The sequence below is a fragment of the Chrysemys picta genome, chromosome 15 (assembly GCF_011386835.1).
Source record: "Chrysemys picta bellii isolate R12L10 chromosome 15, ASM1138683v2, whole genome shotgun sequence".
NCBI lineage: Eukaryota > Metazoa > Chordata > Testudines > Emydidae > Chrysemys > Chrysemys picta.
The window spans coordinates 14,075,807-14,100,535 of NC_088805.1; the positions used below are offsets into that span (position 1 = coordinate 14,075,807).

General features: G+C 44.7%; 1 protein-coding gene and 1 long non-coding RNA gene across 6 annotated transcripts in view; one reads left to right on the plus strand and one right to left on the minus strand.

Moving 5' to 3' along the window:
- Window positions 1–2,271, plus strand: part of LOC135975754 (uncharacterized) — a 55,586-nt gene extending 53,315 nt beyond the window's left edge. The window contains exon 3 of the long non-coding RNA XR_010592775.1: window positions 2,138–2,271. This is a non-coding gene — a long non-coding RNA (uncharacterized LOC135975754). The remainder of the gene's footprint in view (window positions 1–2,137) is intronic.
- On the minus strand, window positions 1,656–24,077 carry LOC101944799 (solute carrier family 2, facilitated glucose transporter member 11-like). Of its 5 annotated transcripts, none has more exons than XM_042841381.2 (12): window positions 23,741–24,077; window positions 23,063–23,161; window positions 16,376–16,536; window positions 12,526–12,650; window positions 11,669–11,798; window positions 11,349–11,497; window positions 7,978–8,165; window positions 5,668–5,778; window positions 3,969–4,070; window positions 3,616–3,691; window positions 2,568–2,695; window positions 1,656–2,212 (listed from the first exon to the last, which is right to left on the minus strand). In XM_042841381.2, the coding sequence occupies exons 1-12, from the start codon at window positions 23,762–23,764 to the stop codon at window positions 2,009–2,011; spliced, it is 1,497 nt and encodes a 498-aa protein (XP_042697315.2). In that variant the 5' UTR covers window positions 23,765–24,077; the 3' UTR covers window positions 1,656–2,008. The 5 variants fall into 5 exon arrangements, with proteins under 5 accessions (XP_042697315.2, XP_065424035.1, XP_065424037.1 ...); XM_065567963.1 differs by having other exon boundaries at window positions 12,526–12,612; window positions 16,365–16,536; window positions 23,741–23,904; XM_065567965.1 differs by having other exon boundaries at window positions 12,526–12,612; window positions 23,741–23,782.
- Between the last annotated feature and the right edge of the window lie 652 nt (window positions 24,078–24,729).

The following is a 24,729-nucleotide window of genomic DNA, read 5'->3' on the forward strand; positions in this document are numbered from 1 at the left end:
TGCATTTTAAATGAAGCTTCTTAAACATTTAAAAAACCTTATTTACTTTACATACAACAATAGTTTATTATAGAAAGAGACCTTCTAAAAACGTTAAAATGTATTACTGGCACGCGAAACCTTACATTAGAGTAAATAAATGAAGACTCGGCACACCACTTCTGAAAGGCTGCCGACCCCTGGTCTATAGCATGGTCTCACCAGACACCTGATCTCTTTTAAAGAAGATTACTTTCATATTCTTGAAACTTTTGAGTAACTGTCTAGTTTGTAGTCCCCTTCATGCTTCCACTGGAGCATAGTGTAGATTCCCAGCGCTCTAGATTTGCTATGCACAGTAATGTGGCGTATTTCACTCTCAGGAAGGAGGGGACAATGTGCCATATTGGTGATTCTTCCCTTCTAACAGATTTTAGGACATTTATGTGGCTTTTGATTATTTTCATTCCCTCTGAACCTAAAACAGGAAGGGAAGATCAGGTCCTTTAACATTTAAATATTTAAATATACTGACATTTATGCTTACCCAATTCACTATTGAGTCATTCATGATATATATATAGCAAATGCATGGACAAGTGTATTTTGCGCTATACCCGTCTGCTATTCCAGTCATCTGAATACACGTTTCTTAGAAAAACGTGCATTTTTCAGAATTGACCTGTGCTCCAAACATCAGTTCCAGTCAGTTCTCTTGTTAATGTTCCACAGGGTATTGTTCCACTTGCTGGTGAGAATACTCTGAGTAACTGAGATCAGGGAAGTGACTCAGAACAGAGCTGCTCATGGAATGTCATGTCATGCCATTCTCATACATTTTCAAATGTTTTTGTATTGTTTACCTTGAATTAAAATATTTTCAGTAGGTCTGACTGGAGAACTAGAATTGTTTCTTAAAAAACTGAGGTTTCAGAATTTTGTTTTCATTTCAATGCAGAAGGAAAACCAGATCTTTTGAAATGCTTTGTGCAAAAAAAAAAAAAAAAAAAAAAGGGGGCGAGAGAGACCTCAGAATAGCTAGCTAGTAGCCCAGTGGTAGGTGAGTGCCCCTACAATAGGGCACCTAGATTCAAATCTGTTTCCATCAGTGTCTTTCCTTGTCTGACCAATGAATATTTAATTATTTATACAAAGTTGAGCAGCTCCAACAAAATGAGGAGAGAGAGAGACTGACTCTATAGATCAGTGATTAGAACATTCATCTGGGATATAGAACACCCAGGTTTGAATTCCTGATATAGCCCATTGATTAGGGCATTCTCCTGGCATGTTGGAGACCCAGGTTCAAATCACTGTGGAAATCTCATCCTGGACCTGATAAAGCTTCTCTGCAAATGGGTATTTTCTGTCAAAAAACCATTGTCAGTAAACTCCTGACCAGCCCTCATTGTCAGTGACTGGACAAGGTTTAGAAGGGTTGGATTAAGCGCATAAGCAAACAGTTGTCTGACCCAGTCCAACCTGAATTATAGGATAGGAAAAATGATGATACTTCAGGAATACAAACATAAGTGATCTTCTGTTGGTTTTAACATCAGTTGACTCTCCGATTCAGTGTTGTCTATGAGTTACCCATTTTGGATGAAAGTGTGCGCCATTGACATGGTTACTGAGCCATAGGACAGCACAGTCAAAGTGACCAACAGGGTAACAAATTCAGGCATATAAACTGTCTTATTTATTATCTATAATATGTGTATATATTGCAAAGCCAAATTGTCTTAGTGTCCTTACAATGGTATGACATGGGCAGAATTAAGGTTTGGGTGACTTTAAAAGTATGCAAGTACACATTTGACTGGTGATGGTGTCCATTAGATACTGAAAGACACTCGTGTTATAGAATCACATGGGGCGATCTTCTATGAAGTCTGTTTGCACGAAGAAATGAATATGGAATACAGAATAATAGGAGTAAAATATTAAAGCTAACATTCTTTTTTTTTATATTTGTCTGTGTGTGACACCATTTTCTGTCCCTTTAAGAAATTACTCCTCTTCTGTCCAGTCATAACTTGGTACATGAGGTATATTTGTCAGAGGGATTCTCTCTCATGGCCTGAAATTTCTTCCTGAAATTTAAATGCTTGAATTCCTCTTTGATTGCCATGACTGATTTGCCTTTTGTTTCTGGAAGGAACCTGTAGATGAGAATCCATGAGATCGAAATGAAGCCCATAAAAATGAGGAAGCAGAAGGTACCGAGGCTTTTCTGAAAACCAAAAGAGAGAGGAAAATAAGTTAATTCTCTTCCCTGGTTAGCCTTGATTGTTTATAGTTTGGAAGTTTTTAAAGAAGATATCTTAATTTCAAATGGTGATGAAGGACATATATAGCACTCAAAGAATGGAGCAATCTCACACTCTTCACCTCAGTGATAAGGGCTGAGTTCTGTGTTAAGGCATGTCTACCCTTGGCTAGGAAGCAAGGATGTTACGGTTGTTCCAAAACCCAGGCTTCCTGATATGCCGGTGTGCTGTGATGCCATTGCTTTGGCACAGAAATAGTCTCAAAACATTTTTTTTAATCAGGCATCCTCAAGAAGAGCTCAATTTAGATTCACTTACCACTACGTATGGGAAAATCATCCCGATCATATAGAGTCCTACCCAGTGTAGAGACATGGAGATCGCTAATGCAGATGATCTGGATGACTGGGTGAAGAGTTCAATCATGACTGGGAATGAAGCTCCACCTGGAAAGGAAAAGATTTCTCAGAATAATAATTAAATCATAAAAATAAATGCTTGTTCATTTCTCAGCTAATTTAAATCCAGTGAAGTTTTAGTGTAAAGTTTACAGATATTAGACTAGATTCCAATTTAACACCAATTTTAGACTAGTATAACTCCATTGATATAAGTGGCATTACCACTAGTTTACACTGGTCTGGGGGGGAAAGAATCAGAGGCATTGAATTCTAATAGTCCATGCACAGTCAGTAGTATTTTTAGTAGTAAATTCTTTTTTCTGTCTTTCCAAGTGGAGGAACTCAGATTTTTTTCATTGGTAAACTTCCTTTTTTGATCCGTGTGACTTAAAAGAACTTCTCTTGTTTAATTTTTGTCCAGCCCCTGACACTAAAGAAGTTATGACAGTGTAATTTATAAAGGTGTGATCCAATCAAGGTCATGCTACTAACATTCACATATAGCCTTTATATTTCATATTTGATCTACAGTCAGATTCTTAAGAGTAAATAGTTAGTAGAATTAGCTTCCAAAGAATACCTCCATTGTAAGGGTGTTTCCCAGGCAACACAGAGGAGCTAGAATGGCTCTATAATGTGTCAGCCCCCAGTGTTAGGGGGCATATTGCGAAAGGAAGGGACGTGGCTAGAACATGCTGCCAGAATGGCTATTAGGCCATTCCCAAGAGTGATGGGATAAATAGTAATACTTAGTATTAATCTGAATACCAAACGCTGGCTATAATTGTGCAAAATATTATAAATATTTTAAATTTATATTATGATGAATTTAATTTTGTTCAGCTATCAGTATATAGTCCCTTCATGTTAGTATATTAAATGATTCATTCTTTTCCAATCTCTCTCTCTCTCTTTCTCTCCCCCCTTCCCCCTCCCCCCCCCCCCCCGCCCATCTATGTACTAACCTGGTCCAGTTGCAAAGATGATAATGAACAGGAAAATCAGAGCAAGACTGCAGTAGGGCATCCAGAAGAACTGATGCTAAAGGGGAAGACAAAGGGACAGTAGACTGTGTTTGTTAATACCTTAATAGACTTCCATGCTGATTTCTTGCCAGCATGGTTTGGAAAACCTTAAGGAGTCTCAGCCTGAAGATAATTTTCTCTCCTTTTTTGGAAGTGACTATTCTGAAAGTCACAAATAGAACATTTAAGAACTAACTGAATGAGTGCTATAGATATTATTTGTTCTTGCAGACAAGAATCCCAACTAGGAAAGTTATTGGTAAAGAACACAGAGAAAGGGAACATTTCTTTACCTGTAGGGAGAGAGTTGTTGTGAGGAGCATGAGTATCAAAGCCATCAGTCCATATCCCCACAACAGCAGCATCCTTCTGCCAAACTTATCAATGATGAAGCTCTGAAGGGCACAAAATGCAAAAGTGGTAGTCAGCCACTAAAACTACCTTTCCTATTTGTCTTTTGTATTGGTATTTCTTCACCAGGATTAATCTGTCTTGCGTGTAATAGGTCCATAAACTTGTAATCAGGTTCCAGACTTCACTGGTCTTTTCTATATCCTACTATTATATTTTGGTGAGGGATGCTGGCATATGCCCTTCTGTCTTTTTCCTCTTCCTGTGTCTGACTTCCCATGTAGCCCCTGCCAATATGAAAACTAGAGCTGTTCAGGGGAAAAAAATTCCCTACCAAAAGTTTCAAGGAAAACGTGTTACTTAATCACCGTGACTCAATAAGCTATTTGACCTCATCAGGCAAATCTCCATTCTGAACGCAGTGTCTTGCTTTGCTGCCTCAAAACTGCCTTAATGGCTAGAGGCTGCCTTAATGGGTGAAGCTAGACAAATTTAGATTCGAAATAAGGCACAAAGTGTTAACAGTGAGGGTAACTAACTATTGGAACAACTTACCAAATGTTGTGGCAGATTCCCCATCACTTGAAATGTTTAAATCAAGATTGGATCTCTTTCTTAAAATATATTCTGTGGTTGAAACAAGAACTAATTCAGGCAAGTCCTATGGCCTATGTTATGCAGGAGGTCAGACTAGGATTACAGTGGTCCCTTCTGGTCTTGTAATCTATGAAAAACAGTACTAGTAGTCCCATTGTGCCAGCAGCTCTTTCTTGTGCAGGACCTGTCTCTTCTCTAGTTTTCACGGATTCCAACTCTTTTTCAAGCAAGTTCCTAATGGAACTGGCAATTGGGATCCCTCCCAAGTGAAAGGAGACATGGAACAGAAATGATGTCCTTTTCAGGAGCCCATTCTACTCTTCCTGTTGTGTAGATGCCTCCCTAGAACTCCTAGAAAGGTGAATTCCATTGAACGAGCTCTCTTTGAGTAGACACTAGGCGGGAACATGGGATGAGCTAAGTATACAAGTGAAGAGTTTGTCAGAGATAGAATCTGGGGCACATATCCTGAGCTTAAGAGGATCGAGAGGTCTAGTCCTCACCTCTGCCTCAATTCTGCTTCAAGAACTTAAACTCAGCCTTCTAAATGGCCCATAGTAAAGAGTTGAAGTTCTTCTACCAGGTCTTCTTTTCACTTGCCAAGCTTCACCCCTATTTTGTAGATGTTCCAGTAAATTGTGTTACTACCAGCTGGGGATGCAATGTCTTTCATGGATCCCAATGCCAGAGCTTTTTAAAAATTATAATTTCCCTCCATTGCACTGCCACTAGCGGATGTCCTCCAGTAAGAGCAATAGTGGAAGCACTAGTGTAGACAAGGCACTAGTGTCTCCTGGTGTTTATTCCGTCCTGTCATCTGAACTTGCTTTGACTCAGGTTAGATCACATGGAGATAGAAATGCTGGTGCCTTGTCTATACTCGACTATCTGATGCAGTCAAAGAACAGGAGAGAAGCCCACTACTTCCTATTGGAAAATCCTTTTGCAGAAATAGAACCTCCCTTTTCATTGATTCAGAGAACTATCCACCACCCAGGTTCTGGACATTTTACATATGCCAACTCCCACTGCAATGTGACTTACACATATTATAGCGGCGCAGAACTCACAGGTCCCAGCTCCCAGAGATATGTAGGGGATACGATCTTGAGTAAATCCGGCTGTACGGAACACGTCAAAGGCGTAGAAATAGATCTGGAAAATGTAACAAAAGAAACCATTTAAAAAATAAATTACTGAAGCACACCTGTGCAAGACTGTTTGAGTAATGGGCCAGGTAGCAGAGAGAGTGCTTCTCACCCACTAACCTGGTTTGTACTTAATAGTCTAGTTAATATTGAGCTCTTACTCTAACATTTATGTGAAAGGGGGGAGGGATAGCTCAGTGGTTTGAGCATTGGCCTGCTAAACCCAGGGTTAGGAGTTCAATCCTTGAGAGGGCAATTTGGGGATTTAGCTGGGGATTGGCCCTGCTTTGAGCAGGGGGTTGGACTAGATGACCTCCTGAGGTCCCTTCCAACCCTGATATTCTATGTTTACATGGAAACAGATTTTAATAGTTTCAGTGGAAGATTAGTTACCTAAAGAGCTTTCCAACTTTGTGGACATACTGAAAGTCCATTACTTTGCCAAATCACAAAATCAGGAACTGGGGAATTACAAGCTGCTTGAGTATTTTTGGCTCAAGCTAGTAATAGAAAAATATTATGATCCTAATGCATGTTTAACCTCCATTCTGAGCTGTGTAAACTTTGCCTGTCAATGTAAGGCGTAGCCCCCGTGCCCCCAGTGTAAATGGAAAATTGAGAATCAGGAGAAAGGAATTGAAGAGTCAAAACCCCTTCCCCACTTTCACACACAGCTCTCCTTGAAATTCAGGGGAGTTGCGGGTGAATGAGGTGAGTAAGACTGAGTCACAGACATTCAACTGCAGACTTGCAAAATGTGACAGATTCCCATAGTGCAAGTGCACAAAGCCTGCTATCCTTAGAAAGACTGTAGAACAGATTCTCAGTTGGTATAAATTGATGTAACTTCATTGAAGTCAATGGAGTTGAACTGATTCACACCAGCTGAAGATCTGGTCCAATTTTTCTGGCTACAGAAGGAAGAAAAATTGTATCATTAACAACGATAATAATAAAAATGAGGCCGCTGTTGTTTACGGTTAGGTGGGTTTCATGAAAGCTGCAGTGGTCTTAGGGATTTCGAGGGGAAAAAAAAATTCATGCAACAAACCAATGGAACGTTATTATGCTGAAACACAGAACTCATGGTGCCCAATGGTCTTGAAGACTTACACAGGAACATAAATATTGCCATGTTGGGTCTAACTAGCTTGGTATTCTTTTACTGATAGTGGCTGATAGTAGATTCTTCAGAGAAAAGGTGCAAGAGTTCATTTGGGTATATCTCACAAAATCAATTCCATGCCACTGCAGGGGCCTTAGGTGCAGTTTGGTCCCTCCTTTTCTCTGCCTGTAGCGCACAATAGTTTAGTCTCTGGAAGACAATTGTAATACTTAAATTTAATCCAGGTTATTGGGTCAATGTAGAGGTAGCTGGGTGGGGGGAGGGGGTTAGTGACCTGTGGTGTGCAGGAGATCAAACTACATGATCTGCTGATTCTTTCTGGCCTTAAGCTCAGTCTAGGAATCCCTGCAATGGACAATTATGGTATAAACTGCCCATAGCAAAAGGTTTTCCCTAATCCCCTGCAATGGACAATTATGGTATAAACTGCCCATAGCAAAAGGTTTTCCCTAATCCCCTGCAATGGACAATTATGGTATAAACTGCCCATAGCAAAAGGTTTTCCCTAATCCCCAGCGCTTAGTTGCTGACTTGTGTCCTGAAGCATAAGGGTATATATAACTCTGTAAATTACAAATGTATATACTGAACTGAGGATGTTTTCATTGTCCATATAAATGTCAAGTCATTTTTTAGTCCTACTAAACTCTTGGACTAAGTGATATTATGTGGCAATGAACTGAGTGCATTAATTATGCATTGTTTTTTAAAATACAGTGTAATCCCTTTATCAGTTTTAGATTTGTTGCTTTTCAAATTCATTTTTTGCTCCTCCTACTATTAAGTGTACATATTGTAATGGACTTCCCTTCCCATTAGCTGGATTGTTGGTGGGTGTGGTTTGAAAGAAGCTAGGGGACTGGAAAATGTAACAAATGCTTTGTTGGACTGTGTACTTGTCTGCACCTTTAGGGGAAGCGGCTGCTGTTGTGTCAGAGCTTTGGCTGCATTGAAGTTTGTTGAATCTTTAGACTATGTGGGCTCGCCTCATATCTTTCAATACACCTGGTATTACAATATGTTGCTTCCTTAGTGATGACTTATAATAATGTTTAAAGTGAGGAGAATACAGTACTTAACTGCATTGATACCACTAAGCTGTACGGTAACACCAATGACGATCAATAAACACAACTGACATCGCAAGGATCGGTCTTTTAGGAGTTCCAGGACATTCATGGGTTTCATTTTTTTCGTTGTAGCCTGCTCCTTCACCATATCATCAATTGCTTCTTGATGATTCCCTTCACCCCAAAGCTGCTTCAAAGCTGTAAAGGAAAAAATTCTCAAAATTATTAGGCAACAAACAGATAAACCCATTAAATTTGTTCACTGATGTTTTCACCAGACTTCCAGTCCTTTACTAACTGATCAGTGGATTCATCGGGTCCTCCATGCATGGTCATTGATCAATTAGTTAGAATCCTCTCTCCTTCTAGGTGCTGAGAGAATCCAGATCTTTTGAATTTGGGTTGGAAGCAGAGAAAAGGGGAGGAGGGAACACTAGATCTGTGACATCAACTCACATGTATGGATTAGGATATGTAATGTATAGGTGGGTGGGGGTCAGACAACCATTGATCTCTTCAGCATCATCTACTTCCTGCACCTGTAGTGGCTGCTACCAGAAACAGTAACTATTATTAATATCCTCATTGGACCAAAATAATATGTGGAACTATCAAAAGCAACAGAGGGTCCTGTGGCACCTTTAAGACCAACAGAAGTATTGGGAGCATAAGCTTTTGTGGGTAAGAACGTCACTTCTTGCATCTGAAGAAGTGAGGTTCTTACCCACGAAAGCTTATGCTCCCAATACTTCTGTTAGTCTTAAAGGTGCCACAGGACCCTCTGTTGCTTTTTACAGATTCAGACTAACACGGCTCCGCTCTGATACTTGATGTGGAACTATGTAAATCTAAAGCAGTCTAAGTTTATAACAATTTAGAATCAACTCCATTAGACTTTCACCCACTTTCCAATGTATAAATTACACTCCTTATACATCACCTCTGAATTTGTGCCACTGAATCTCAGAAAATCTAAGTTGGTCTAACTTGTACACAAGGGGTGTGAAGAGATGAAAGAAAAATGCTTAATAGGAGGGTCAATCTAATTAGTTTTAAATTAACTTTAAGGGTACTCTCTACTTATTCACACCTTCTTTCATCTCCTTGATGTGTATTATACACCATCTTAGACTCTCACAGTCAGAGAAATGTGGCCAAACTGAGAAATGGTATGTAAGGATATGTAATTTATGTCAGTAAGTAGATTGAGTTTCAAAGAGTCTAATTTTCGCTAAGGGAGTGTGAGCAGAAATCCGAAATGATGTGTACATTAGGCCTCCTTAGACTAATTTTAGTCTTCTTTAGACCTACTTACACACATTGTATTGATGTCTAAGGGGTTTAAATTGGTCTCATTTACACATGGAGGGAGCTGGAAGATCAGTGATTTACATAGACGCATCTCTGAATTTGGCTTGCAGTCAAAGTTTTTCTTGGCATTTTTTTAAACCTATCATTAAGATCTTAATTCTATACCATTACTTCTAGTGAAAATAGAACCATCAAAAATTTACCCCAGATCTCCTATTTTATTAGTATAAGGGAAAATGTGGTAATTTTTGTGGTAATGTCTTTTGTAAATGTGTTTTTGTTTTAATGGCAACCCCGCAATAAACAGGTAAAAAGCTCTCAGTTCTTGGTATTCAAATACCTGTAGATGATTACCATGTTCCCCAGTCTCTGCTTAGGTATTTCTTAGCTAAACTATATATTTTATCACTTTTTCTCTTTCCTCAAACCCTCCCGTCCCCAGTCTGTCATTTTTGTTGCTCTTTTCTGTACTCCTTTCAATTTGTCAATATTTCCAAGTGTTGAGATATTCAGTTTTGCAAATCATATTCATCGAGTAGTAACACCAGGACCAAATGGAGTAGAGGGTGATTCCTTTCTGTTTCATAATTTAAAGACACAGCTTCCCTCCCCTCCCTCCCCCAGCCAGAGCACATAGCAACCACAATATCTTGCTTACTGCACCACTATCATTCATATTTCTCTTGGCATTTCTTTTTCCTAGTTTTCTTCTTCATTCACTGTTTAATTAGTATTTTCCACCGCGGGCTATAGTAACGTATAATTTTCCCATGTTGAATCTATTTTCACCAATATTTCTAAACTTGTAGGCCTTCTTTACTATTTCTCTGTGCTCACTGGTGTTCAGAACACTAACAGGGTGTTCTCTCCAAATCTCTTCAACTTGCTGTCTCTCAACCTCCAGATAATGAAGGAAGATATTAAATAGCTAATCTGTTCATCCATCCACAACTGATCCATTGTTCCATCATTCTAATGCATATTTATCAAAGTATGCAGTGAATAAGTCAATTACTCAATCCATCAGTCAGTTCTTATGTCATTGTTTGATGGATTTCTCCACCATGCTTTCTATTAAACCCATCCATTGCCTTGTCACTCTTTAAATGAATCAGTACATATAGGACCATCCGTTCAGCCATCCATACTTCAGCTTATGTGAAGCTACACATGAACTTTGTTCCCTATCAGGTGTTGATAATATCAGTAGCTGTCCTGTTTTAAGAGAAATGTGGAACTCTGACCTCTTTTTGCACCCTACTTTCCAGCAGCTCCTCATTTAACAATATCTTTTCTGCTCCCTTTCACAATCTCCACACTGTTGGTGTGAGAGCCCTTTCCCTTCCATTTCCTGCTGTCTGAAATGATCTTCTCTTAGTTCTCTGCCTCATTCATTTGCTTTTTTTCCTCGAATGTCATTTTAAAAAATTTTGCTTGCCTATACCTGTTCATTTCTCTCTTCCTCTGTTGTTGGCTTTATTATCGAATTCTTTAACTTATCTAGTGTCTATTAGGATAGTATTTTGGAATACCATTAGTATGAAAGACTATACAAAATAAAGGTGTCTGATTTCAGCTGGCTTAAAAAAAGTGTTTAATTTTAAATAAATTCATTCATATCTCAGTTGATTATAGTTACTACCTATTAGTTGTGCTGTGCAATGTTATTATTGGCTAGTAGTTTAGACAGATAAATATTTACCTTCTTAACAAGAAAAAGTTACCGCTCAGAAAACACACAGGGATCAGATCTGTTCAGTAGTAAGATCCCATTCTTACCCTGTCACTTTTCTGACTATAACCACAACTCAGTATAGCATTCATGTTAATTTTTGCACTAGTTATATCTCAGAGTAAAGAAATTATGGCCACTAATTTTAATAACAATGTTAACCCCCACTAATACTTGTATCTGAACTGTCCTGATGACAGCATTAAGAAAGTACAGTGTACAAGTGGTATTTTGTTTCTTCAAAATGGTGTGGAATCCTTTCCTCTTCCAAGATTCCAGCTTGAGTAACTGGACAAAGCTAGAAAAAAAAAGTTGAGAGTTAAGGTGGTCCATGTTACCTTCCTGGCAGCCTTCCATATCTCCCTTTTGCACCAGGAGGTAGGGTGGAGACTCAGGGAAGAATGGGAGAGTGACCAGCTGCACTGATGCTGCGATTCCACTGATAGCCATCAGTAAAGGCCACAAGGATTCAGTTCCTAAAAGTTCACTAGAGAGAATAGGTTAAAACAAGACCCAAAAGAACCCCAAACAGTTCTGGGAAACTTACCAAATATTTTGAGTGAAAAATGGGGAGACTGAATTAAACTATATGGGATAACAATGGATAACTAAAGAATGAATAGACATTTAGATGTGAAGATAAATACGTTTATTTTACCTTAGTCCTGCAATTTGTCCTAAGCATTTCCCCATGTTTGCAAAAAGAGAGAGAGTGGCACTTGTAAATCCACGCAGCTTCTTAGGGGAAATTTCTCCCAAATACTGGCCATGTAAACAGCAGCCCAAACCTTGAATAGGGGAAAAGAGGAAGGACAAGTTTGTTTAAAAGAAGGAAAATGTAACTGAAGTCCCACTGAAATTAGTTTTGCCATTAACTTTAATGGAAGTAGGATCAGTTCTGTGGCTCCATATCACAAACTAATGTTAAAAGGAGGATTCTTCTGTCTGGGTGGAAATTAGGAAAGACCAAAACCCTTTTTAAAATAAAAAAAGAGGATGAATTCTGGCTTACTCTTTAAAAAGTAAGAAATCTAACTGAAGTTGTTCCTATATTCTGTGTAGTCAGACTGAGATGTAATTTTGATAAACATACATAGGGATAAAAGATATAAGAGGCAAACCGGTTTCAGTCTGGGCAGGATACTAGCAGTACAAAGTGAATATTTTATTTTATTTATTTATTTTATTATTTGCAAGGCCTGCAATATTTCTGCTGTCAGCTTTATTGCCTATTTTTTTTAAAGTTCCCTCTTCCAAAGCGTTTTCCCTTAGCCTGGAATATTATTATGTGGAAAACAGGCTCAAGCAACCAAATGCATTCTCTTATTTCTCTCTCTTAACCCTTTTATCCCATATCCTTTGGGTTATCATCTCTTTTCTTTCACCCTATAACAACTTATTGACCCCTTTCATTTTGACACTTAGGAATATTGATCCTGCCTCTGGTTTACAGCCTTGCAAAAGCAGGGGGATCCCAACTGATTATTATACAAGTAGAAATCAAACACAACCTACCTGAATTAAAACCACAAAGGAAACGTCCAATCAAAATCATCTCAAAGGACTTTGCCATCTTACTGAACCCCCAGAAAAATGCAGCTGCTATCAGAAGCAGATTATTGAACGTTAGACATTTCTTTCTGTAACAGCACATAAGAGACTTTCATAAAACTGGCAACACCATCTCTCTTGCTTTCCCCAAATACCCTCTTTTTATCCTCTGAATATACAGATAGTGGTGACTTTATCATTGAATCGAGAATTTGCAAGTGGGACCTAGCAGTTGCTTATGCAGTGCTGTTGAGTCATTACTTAAATTGATATTGAAATTGGTGTAATCTAAGCGTAAAGTGGGACTATTCCACGGTATATGGGAGCACTTCAGTCAGGTAAAGCAGAGGCGGTAATGAACATTTTTGAAATAATATTTCTTCAAAGATACCCATCCCAACAGATCTCCCACTCATGGATCTGTGCTGTTTGGTGGGAATTCTTTAAGTTCAAAGTTCTGAGATTTTGGTTTCTCTAAGGGTATCTGGCACTATCCCTGCGGAGGAACCCCACAGTGCTCACCTAGACAGTTCCTTTCTGAACACAGTTTGTGAAGGAGCTCCTCTGGAGATTGCTTCCCTGCTGTTCAGCCGCACTACAGCCTAGCTCTTTTTGGACACATCCCCTACAGTTAAAGTGTCTGTATCCTTTACCAGTGTTTGAATGCCAGCCTTCTTTATTTAAAAAGAAAAAATATCGAGGCACTTACTCATACCTGAATTAGGTCGCCAACAATCCTGGCAACACCCATGATCTCCACACCTCCTCAAACATTTTTTGTTTCCTCTTCATTTTTATTGATGCTATCTGTGCTGATTAATGACCCTCATTGATGCTAGCAGCTATGCTGTGTCAGTGAACTTTGACCTATTCTTTTCTTTTGGCCTTTTACTCTTTTGTGCCTTCCTCCTCCACCCCTTCCTCTTATGCCTGCTAAGGGGAGAAGAATCCCAGCAACTTCAGGAAGCATTCTTAATGCAGTCAGATCTCATTCCCCAAGGACGTGCACATTTAGCCAGTTTTTTGAAGGAAGAAGGCTAGGGATGATTTACACCTGGTTGCCTTGGGTGTATGAGTCCTCAGTATTATCTAGTAGGGACTATAACATCTGATTGACAGAAATTCTCAGGGGTGAAAGTAGGCCAGTATGGTGTACCAGTAAGAAGCCGGTACCAGCTGATATGCAGCCAACATTAAAGTGCTGCCGCAGGGCTGCCGACGTGTGGGGGAAAGGGGCAATGCCCCAGGGGTGGCGATTTAAAAGGGCCTGGGGATCCCGGCCGCAGCTGCTGCTACCGCGGCAGCGGCTGGAGCCCCCGGGCAGCGCAAGCCAGGCAGTGCGGATGGGCTGGCTGTGGGAGGCTGACCCCCAACCCCACCCCTTCTGCCCGAGGCCCAGCTCCTTCTGGGGGCCTGGAGCTGGGCCCCCCCTTACCAGTAAGAGTTTAATATTACTTTCACCCCTGGAAATTCTGTACAATTGACTACCCCTCTCAAGGATGCACTAAAATTGAACAGCATAATGATGACATACATCAGAAAATCCATCTCCTGGGGAAAAAAGGCATTGGTCTATACCAGTGGTTCTCAAAGCCTGTCCGCCGCTTGTTCAGGGAAAGTCCCTGGCGGGCCGGGCCAGTTTGTTTACCTGCCGCATCCGCAGGCTCGGCCGATCGCGGCTACCACTGGCCGCAGTTCACTGCTACAGGCCAATAGGGGCTGCAGGAAGGGCGGCCAGCACATCCCTCAGCCTGCGCCACTTCCTGCAGCCCCCATTGGCCTGGAGCGGCGAACCACGGCCAGTGGGAGCCGCGATCGGCTGAACCTGTGGACGTGGCAGGTAAACAAACTGGCCAGGCCCACCAGGGGCTTTCTCTGATCAAGTGGCGGACCGGCTTTGAGAACCACTGGTCTATACCACTGGATGAAAGGAGAGATTTTTATATCAGATACTCCCTGATGCTCATTCATCCTAGTTATTCTGAATTTGAGAGCTCGGGTTTTTTTTACTTTTAAAATGTTATGGTAATATTCTATATTCCTTCCAAAGACAGTGCTGAAGTTCCACCTTAGTCAGCCATGGTTCTACTCTTTCTAAGAGACCATGTGTGTATGATTGTGGCTGAGTCTCTTGTTGCTATAATCTAACCAAGCTGCATCTCAAGGTCATGTTGAGGCTTATTTGATGAGAAACTTGTTGTGATAGAAAGCCTGCAATCAGTTCCATCCAGGAGATATTCAGAGTGTGTGTGTGTGTGTTTCATTAAGCAGAATTGCTTAGATTCTACCTCTAGACAAGGGTGAAGATTAGGTCTATTGGTGTTATACAACCTCTTTGTGAGTAAGTTAGGGGCCTCCAAACTCTCTTGCCTTCTAGGAATTTTAATTTTTCAGGATGTCTCTTTTTCCTTTTACTGCTTTAGTTTTTATATATATTTCTGAGTCCCCATATGTTATCCCTGGGCATATACTTAAAAAACCCTAGAAAACTCAAAGGCATTTTATCCTTTTATAAATGTGTTCCTTTTTAAAGTAATTTACACCTTGAATAAATTTCAAGCCACTGTACCTTTTGTAATTGTTCTTTTTCCACTGTGGAAAGGATGAAAAATCGAGTAGTGCCTGGTACCTATGTTTCATTGCAGGGCTGGCTCTCTACAGCTTTGAGACTGGGTTGTTCCCATCTTGGCTTTATGCAGGGCCATAGGCCCAAGAATGGGTGATTGCCAACTACAGCTCAAAAGCTGGTCTCTCTCATCAGCAGAAGTTGGTCCAATAAAAGATATTACCTCACCCACCTTGTCTCTCTAGCTACAGGTAAGTAATTTTCCCTTGGACGTTTCATAAATAGGTATTTTATTTTCTAAATCCTTCTTAATTTAGGGGCTTTTCCACCTAGAAACGTAACAGCTCCTCCTGAACCAAACCATTATTGGATATTATGTTTTCTGGTCATGTGAATATAGTGCTCATGAAAGAGATTATATTTGATGGCAGTGAAATATGGAATATCCTGTTTATCTACTGTACAGATACACCAGGCAGTGGCAGTGCAAGTTTCTCTGCCCTATTCCACTAATGTACTTTCACCATGTTTTGGAGGGACCACATCTTAGGGTGCAAAGAGTAGCTCTATCTCCATTTTAATTCATTCCTTAGTTTCTACTGAGACTTCCAAGAAAGGTGCTGATTTGTGCCAGTTAAGATTAACACGTAAAGGCAAGTATATTAAAGTCAATTAAACTATGCTGAGGAACCCAATGTATTTGTTTTGAATTTAAAAGTAATGGACAGTAATTTCCCTGTCAATGTATGTAGTATTTCCCCAATTGTCCTTGTATCCTATAATCCTTTTGATCAGGCAGGATTAGTCAGAACTCCCTTTGGAGAAGGTCAGTACCCTTCATTAATTCACTGGCAGGATGAAAAGTTGAGTAACATGAAGTATTCCTTTCCAGAAGCTGATACACTTACTATTGCAGCATTGACAGCAATCAAAATCTTGTTTCCTCCATTGGATTGCAGAGCACTAGGCTAGCAGACCACTTTTACAGTCAATTTTAATCTACATTTTTCTGCGAAGGTATTAATCAGTATTATGGACTGAACTCTCGGATAAAAGAGGGAAATAGGGAACTGTCACTGAAATATGTACATTAATTGGAGGGATGGTGTGAAATAATGCAACACTTTTGGCTAGAAAAATATGAACTATTCTTCCTTTCTGTAGGGACAATTGTCTCAAAGCCAACCATAATTTTTCTACCTTGTTATAGAGGACAATTTTTAAAAGCGCTTTTTACTTGATACAGACTTTCCATATTTTGCAGACAGGTATCTTGAGCTGATGGCTCCCAAGAATCCCCCAATGCTAAAGGTAGAGACAATGAAAGACCACAGTAACGTGAGGGTCTGCTCATCGATGTCAGAGTGGTATCGCTCTTGCCAGGTGTCATTGATGAAGTTCTTGATGTACTAGAAAGAAAAATTGGGGTGAGGGGAGGAGTTTCATTACCAAATACCCAGATTATAAGTGTGATAATAGGATAATATCCTGCATAAACCTTACTGAATTAAATTACTTCTACCCCGATATAATGTAGGGTTACCATTCGTCCGGATTTACCCGGACATGTCCTCCTTTTTGTGCTAAAAATAGCGTCCGGGGGGAATTTGTAAAGCACTCACAATGTCCGGGATTTCCCCCCTCCCCCGGCAGAGAAGAGCGAGCGGCTGGGAGGGCTGCAGGAAAGTCCCGGGCTGGACTCAGGAGCAGCTGGAGAGGAGCTCCACCCTGCATTCTGAGCAAGTGTCTCAGCACAAAGTGCAGCCCTCCCCTTTTGCAACTGGGAGCGGTTTCTGCCATGCAGCGTAGCAAAACGGGAGCGAGAGCACTTTGTGCTGATACAAGGGCAGCTCTCCCCTGCAGCCTAGTCCGGCAGCACTGTGCAGGGCCAGGGACCGGGTTTTGTTGTGCAGGGCCAGGGACCGGGTTTTGTTGTGCTGGGGAGCTTAGCCACGTGTCCGGCTCGCACAGAGCCCAACACCCTGTTCTGAGCAGCAGGGTAAGGGGGGCAGGAGAAGGGGCAGGGAGGTTCTGGAGGGGGCAGTCAAGAAACAGGGGGGGCTTTTTGGGGGGAGTGGAGAAAGTTTTGGGCAGTCAGGGTACAGGTAGGGGGTAGGGTCCTGGTGGGCAGTTGGGGGGGGTCTTAGGAGGGGGCAGTTAGGGGACAAGGAACAGGGAGTCTTAGGTAGGGGGTGGGGTTCTGGAGGGCAGTTAGGAGCAGGGGTCCCAGGAGGGGGCAGTCAGGGGACAAGGAGCGGGGGGTAGGGGGCTGGGAGTTCTGGGGGGGAGCTGTCAGGGGGCAGGAGTGGGGAGAGGGATCGGAGCAGTCAGGGGACAGGGAGCAGAGGGGTTTAGATGGGTTGGGAGTTCTGGGGGGGGGCTGTCAGGGGGCAGGAGTGCGGAGAGGGATCGGAGCAGTCGGGACAGGGAGCAGAGGGGTTTAGATGGGTTAGGAGTTCTGGGGGGGGCTGTCAGGGGGTGGAGAGTGGTTGGATGGGGCGTGGGAGTCCCAGGGGTCTGTCTGGGGGTGGGGGTGTGGATAAAGGTTGGGGCAGTCAGGGGACAAGAGGCAGGGAGGCTTAGATAGGGAGTGGAGTCCTGGGGGGCAGTTAGGGGCAGGGGTCCCAGGAGGGGGTAGTCAGGGGACAAGGAACGGGGGGAGGGTTGGGAGGTCAGGGGGGGCGGGAAGTGGGAGGGGCGGGGCTAGGGCGGGGCTCCTCCCGTCCTGTTTTTTGCTCGCTGAAATATGGTAACCCTATATAATGCTGTCCTCGGGAGCCAAAAAATCTTACCACGTTATAGGTGAAACCGCGTTATATTGAACTTGCTTTGATCCACCAGAGTGTGCAGCCCTGCCCCTCCGGAGCACTGCTTTACCGCGTTATATCCAAATTTGTGTTATATCAGGTCGCGTTTTATCGTTGTAGAGGTGTACAACTTTATTTAATTAAGTTGAAGTATTTTAGGAGATCAGTATATTAATGCAAATGTTTATGTACTATTGAGGGATTATAGGTATTTTTATGGGGCTGGCGGACCACAGCCAAGGAACTAAGCCAGGGGTCTCAGACATGCGGCCCGCGGGGCTCTTGTGTGTGGCCAGCCAAACTCCCCGCCCCTCTGCCTACCCGTGGGATTGCCTCCTGATGCTGCAAATGCCGTGCTGCTCTCTGGAGCAGCCGGCAGCATGCCCCTTCGGGACGGGGGAAGGGGGAGGGAGGCAGAGGGCTCTGGCATTGCCTCCTTCCAGGCACTGCCCCCCACAGCTCCCATTGGCCGGAAACAGGGAACTGTGGCCAATGGGAGCTTCGTGGGAGGTACCTAGAAGAGCGGCAAGAGCCGCAAAAGCAGGGAAGCCTGAGCCCCTCCCCATCCCCCAGGGGCTGCAGGGACACGGTTCCAGCTGCTTCCTGGAACAGAGCAGCACGGAGCCGGGGCCAAGGCAGGCAGGAGCCTGCCCTGGCCCCAGTGAGCGCTGCTGCCACCCCGGAGCCGCTCTAGGTAAGCGGCACCAGGCTGGAGCTCACACCCTGAACCCCTCCTGGACCCCCAACTCCCTGCCCTGAGCCCCCTGCCACATCCCGCACCCCTCCTGCACCCCCAACTCCCTGCCCTGAGCCCCCACCACATCCCACACCCCAACTCCCTGCCCTGAGCCCCCACCACATCCCACACCCCAACTCCCTGCCCTGAGCCACCTGCCACATCCCACACCCTGCCTGCACCCCAACTCCCTGCCCTGAGCCCCCTGCCACATCCCACACCCCTCTTGCACCCCAACTCCCTGCCCTGAGCCCCCTGTTGCATCCCGCACTCCTCCTGCACTCCCTGCCCTGAGCCACCTGCTGCACCCCTCTTGTACCCCACACACCAACTCCCTGCCCTGAGCACCCTGCACACCTCCTGCACCTCAACTCCCTGCCCTCAGCCCCCGCTGCATCTGCACCCTTTCTGCATCCCCTGGGGGCAGCATTGGGATGGGGACTTCAGGGAAGGGATTGGAATGGGGCAGGGAAGGGGTGGGAAGAGGTGGGGCCTACTTGGAAGGGGTGGAGTGGGGGCGGGGCCAGAGGCAGCATGCGGGGGGGGGGGGGTCAGTGATGTGGCCCTCAGGCCCATGCACTAGTCCTCATGCGGCCCTCAGGATCATCTGAGCTATAGACCCCTGAACTAAGCCCTGGGAACTAAGAATAGTGGAGCGTAGTTAGACCAGGGGTAGGCGACCTTTCAGAAGCGGTGTGCCGAGTCTTCATTTATACACTTTAATTTAAGGTTTCGCGTGCCGGTAATACATGTTAACGTTTTTTAGAAGGTCTCTCTCTATAAGTCTATATTATATAACTAAACTATTGTTGTATGGAAAGTAAACAAGGTTTTCAAAATGTTTAAGAAGCCTCCTTTAAAATTAAATTAAAATGTTGATCTTACGCCGCCAGCCTGCTCAGCCCGCTTCCAGCCTGGGGTTCTGTTCACCTAGGCCTGCAGTGGGCTGAGCGGGGCAACTTGAGGTCAGGGCAGAGGGCTGGGGTGTGTGTGGAGGTGCAGGGCAGAGGGCTGGGTGTTGGGGGAGGTTAGGGCAGAGGGCTGGGGTGTGTGTGGGGGTGCAGGGCAGAAGGCTAGGTGTTGGGGGGAGGTCAGGGCAGAGGGCTCGGGGGATGTGTGGAGGTGCAGGGCAGAAGGCTAGGTATTGAGGGGAGGTCAGGGCAGAGGGCTGGAGGGATGTGTGGAGGTGCAGGGCAGATGGCTGGGTGTTGGGGGGAACTCAGGGGAGAGGGCTGGGAGGTGTGGGGGGTGCAGGGCAGAAAGCTGGGTGTTGGGGGGGAGGTCAGGGGAGAGGGCTGGGGGGTGGGGGAGCAGGGCAGAAGGCTGGATGTTGTGGGGAGGTGCAGGGTAGAGGGCTGGGGTGTGTGTGGAAGTGCAGGGCAGAGGTGTGTGTGGAGGTGCAGGGCAGAGGGCTCGGGAGGTGTGGGGAGGTCAGGGAAGAGGGCTGGAGGGTGTGTGGGGATGCAGGGCAGAAGGCTGGGTGTTGGGGGTGACTTGAGGTCAGGGCAGAGGGCTGGGGGTGTGTGGAGGTGCAGGGCAGAAGGCTGGGTGTGTGTGGGGAGGATCAGGGCAGAGGGCTGGGGGTGTGTGGAAGTGCAGGGCAGAGGGCTGGGGGTGTGTGGAGGTGCAGGGCAGAGGGCTGGGTGTTGGGGGGTGGCCAGGGCAGAGGGCTGGGTGTTGGGGGGAGGTGCAGGGTAGGGGGGGTGTAGGGGTGCAGGGCAGAAGGCTGGGTGTTGTGGGGGGGTGCAGGGCAGAAGGCTGGGTGTTGGGGGGAGGTGCAGGGTAGAGGGCGGGGGTGTGTGGGGGGTGCAGGGCAGGAGGCTGGGTGTTGGGGGGAGGTGCAGGGTAGGGGGGTGTAGGGATGCAGGGCAGAAGGCTGGGTGTTGTGTGGGGGGGTGCAGGGCAGAGGGCTGGGTGTTGGGGGAGGTGCAGGATAGAGGGCGGGGGGGTGTGGGGGGGTGCAGGGAAGAAGGCTGGGTGTTGGGGGGAGGTCAGGGCAGAAGGCTGGGTGTTGCGGGGGGGTGCAGGGCAGAAGGCTGGGTGTTGGGGGCAGGTGCAGGGTAGAGGGCGGGGTGTGTGTGGGGGGTGCAGGGCAGAAGGCTGGGGTGCTCAGCTTGTGGGGGTGCTACCAGCCCCCTGCCCTGAGCAGCTCAGGGCAGGGGGTTGGGAGGGATATGCCCTGTTCCACCCCTTTCCCCCAGGCCCATCCCTACCTCTCTCTGCCTGCTCTACTGAGCAGCGAGCACACTGCGCTCGGCTCTGCTCCGCTCCCCCTCTCCTTCACCGGCAGGGGGGAGGAGGAGGGGCCGGAATGCACCACGTTGTGGGAAGAAGTGGGGGAGGGGGGAAGCTTGGCTGCCGCAGGACCAAGCTTCTGCCTCCTGCCCCCGCAGGGGAGAGCGGTGGGCGGGGGGGGGGGCTGAGTGGGGCGGGGGCCCGGGACCCCCCGCATCGCTCTCCCCTGCAGGGGCAGGGGGCAGAAGCTTGGTCCTGCGGCAGCCAAGCTTCCCTCCTCCCCCTTTTCCCCCAGCTTGGTGCATTCCGGCCCCTCCGCCCCTCCTCCTCTCAGTGGGCAGCAACGTGCCACTCAAAATTGGCTCGCATGCCGTAGGTTGCCGACCCCTGAGTTAGACACACTCACTCAGGTTATAACACCTCCAATGAGCTACCACCATCTCAAGAAAGAGTTGCATGTACTGGTTCAAACTGGATTCTCCAGGGACCAGCAGACAAATAAAGGATTTTTGGTTAAATAGCCTGAGCTAAAACCGACTCATGGTCTTCTTTCTGACCCAGCAAATAGACAGGACCTCAAGCCCAAGGGGAGCCCCAATCTTTATGGAAGGGTTGGGAGGACTTTGGGCTACTGAGGGCTCCATAAGACAGAAAGTTCTTGTTCTGAGCAAAACCATTTGCATTTTAGTGATGAATGGGTGACCACAGGAAAAATCCCTGTGTGAGGTTTGAAGAACTGTTCCCTTGCCAGAGCCCTTGTTGGAGTTGGGGTGATCTCTGGTAAGCTTATTGACATGCATGTAGGTGCTTTTATTGTTTTTAATGTATTGTCTGTAATGCTTTTACCTTAGGAATAAGTGTGCTTGCTTATAAAGAGCTGTGTGGTATCCTGTAACTCTTGGCGATTACAGTGGTGTTAGTCTCTGAAGACAAAGCAGAAGTGCTGATGCTGGTCGTGTAGGCAGTCTGCCTGGCTGGGGGGATATCATGGTGTAAGCAGTGGGCTGTGCAGCCTGGAAATACTCTGGTCAGGAGGGGGAGAGACATATCTCTGCCGAAGAGAGCTGATGGCTGAGGAGCCAGGACCCTAGATAGGGTGCCCTTGCTGGACCATGGAGGGGGATTACAGGTGCAGTTGCCCTGAACTGTGACAATAAAGTCTTTTATTATATCTAAAAATTCTAATTTAGAAAAAAATTGTAGTATAAGTTGAACCAATTCTTTCCATATTCTGAATTGTCTTCCTTTCAATTGAAGTATTATAATGAAGTTGGTATGGGAGATGAAGGCAATTAATTAGTTATAATAGTTCTGTGCTTAGACTTTAACTTGTACATTGAGTTTTCACACTGTATCTTTTTGCTTCTTTCATGTTCTAGTCATTATAAGAGACACTTATGCCATCAAGGCCCATATGAGACACCCATTAATAGGGATACATGCAATGAAATAGATACTTTTTAAAGACTAGCAAATCACATGAGCCTTCATCTTCTAGTAAAAGTCTCTGGTGCAGTTAGTCCTGTTCCTTTACAAATGTCCATGATCCTGAATAGATTCTGCTAAGCTGTCATCCCTTGGGGTTTTACAAACTATTCTTACTGTTCTTCATGGACAGAATGAGAAGGGAAGGAGTTGAGGAAAGAATTTCTAGGTGTCTTGAAGAACATCCCCAGCAGGTCCGGCTCCAGGCACCAGTTGAGCAAGCTGGTGCTTGGGGCGGCAGATTGTTCGAGGCGGCATTCTGCCCAATCCTAGGGCGGCACGGCCGCTTTTTTTTTTGTTCCGCTCCGGCCGCCCTGTAGGGGGCGGCGGCGCGGAGAACCAGAGTGCCCTGCAGAGCAGTCCTCTTCCTTCCCTCCCTGCCAACTGGAGCGGAGCCCTCACGGCAGGTGGCAAGAGGCAGCGCAGTGGGAGGGGCCGCGTGGCAGCGCCCCCTGCTGTAGCCCTGGCCGCCCCCTTCTCTCTCTCTCCCCCCCACTTCCTCCCCCTCCCCCAGACAGTCCCCCCCCCTTTTTTTTTTTTTTACTTTGCCGTTCTGGCCGCCCCATTTTTTTTTCTTTGTTTGTTTGGGGCGGCCAAAAAGCCAGAGCCGGCCCTGATCCCCAGGCCAGAACCTGACACTATGAATTTAGCTGTAGAGGATGCTGTGTTTACCATGGAAGGATAGCTGATCATAGAAACCTGGAAGCCGTATGAGAAGGCTCCACCAATTCCCAATACAAAAATCATTAGAAATAGCTTCCGATACTGGACCTGGAAGATAGAAGACAATATTTTGGTATGTTCAGGGTGTTCTTGGAACACCCTGTTCTTGCCTCTTCCTCCTTGCACATACAAAATTCTTAGAAATATTGTATTAACAGGGGTTTTGAACAACAAATCGTCCCTTGAAAGGCTAAACTATATACCTTAAAAAGCTCTTTAAATTAGAGGGATATTTCTCACTTAGAGTATGTGTGTCAAATATAGGTATTCAGTGCTTGAAAATATTTACTTTTTATTTTGTTTTCTAACTTTGGGTCACTAACTACATTGAAATGAATAACTGAACATTCTTCACTGATTGCATATCCCTGAAAATAGGATAATATAAATTTAGGACAATAAAATGTTGGGAACAAACAGTGCCAAGTACCACCTTTATTTTTCTGATTTTGGGGAAAAAAGTGTTAAAATGACTAAATTATTGAGTTTGATTATCGCTCTAGATGTACAGGAAGCATGAAAATGAACAGATCTCTTCCAATGTTCTCCCTTTTCCCTGCCCCCCTGCTGGATTTTTAGATATAAATGAGAAGTACTTGGTACATAGATAAATGACAGAGAACTCACCAAGTCTGAGAAAAAGCTGCCCATCTTCAGGGTAAGAGTTTTCTTGCTCTTTGTTTGTTTTGTGGCAGGTCTCTTGAATTAGCAGTCTGGTTGCAGTCGTTTCTCACTAAAATTGTATAACCCAGGCACTAAAAGAAGCTTGTCCGTTTGGACCAAAGTTAAATTTGACTTTGTACTGTTTGCTTTGCATTATTTTCTTTCATGCCCTTTGGATAAGGTTCAGAACACTTAAAATTTGTCTGTGTTCATTCTGTCATTCAGTATCCTCTTGTAGGGAGATATTTCTCTCCAACTATGAAAGTGTGTAGAAGGTGAATGTTCATAGACTAAAAACTACAAAATTAATTGTATGCCTGTAAGTGGTAGCTGTTAATATTTGATTACATAAGACATCTCTGATTTTGCTTGCTAAAACAAGAGGGTTTAGGAAATGATTCATCCTGGAAAGGGACAAGGTGGTGAAGTAATATATTTTATTGGACCAACTTCTGTTGGTGAGACAAGTGTTTGAGCTTACATGGAGCTCTTCTGCAGGTCTGGAAAATAAACTCAGGGCTTGTCTACACTTAAACCACTGCAGCAGCTACTCCGCCTCCTTGAGATGCGATAGCTAGGGCCTGGTCTACACTACAGAGAGGTCGATACAAGGCAGCTTATGTCGACCTAATTCTGTAAGTGTCTACACTAAAATATTGCTCCCACTAATGTAACTTGCCTGCTATGCTGACTTAATAACTCCATCTCCACGAGAGGCATAGCACTTAGATCGATGTAGTTAGGTCAATGCAGTGTCAGTGTAGACACTGTTACTTACTTCAACTTTAGTGGCCCCAGGAGGTTCCCACAATGCCCCACTATGACTGCTCTGGTCACTGTTTTGAACTCCACTGCCCAGTGGCCAGGTACACAGGTATGTGCACCTCCCCTCTAAAGCCCCATGAAGTTTTGAAATTCCATTTCATGTTTGCTCAGCGTGGAGAGCTCACCTA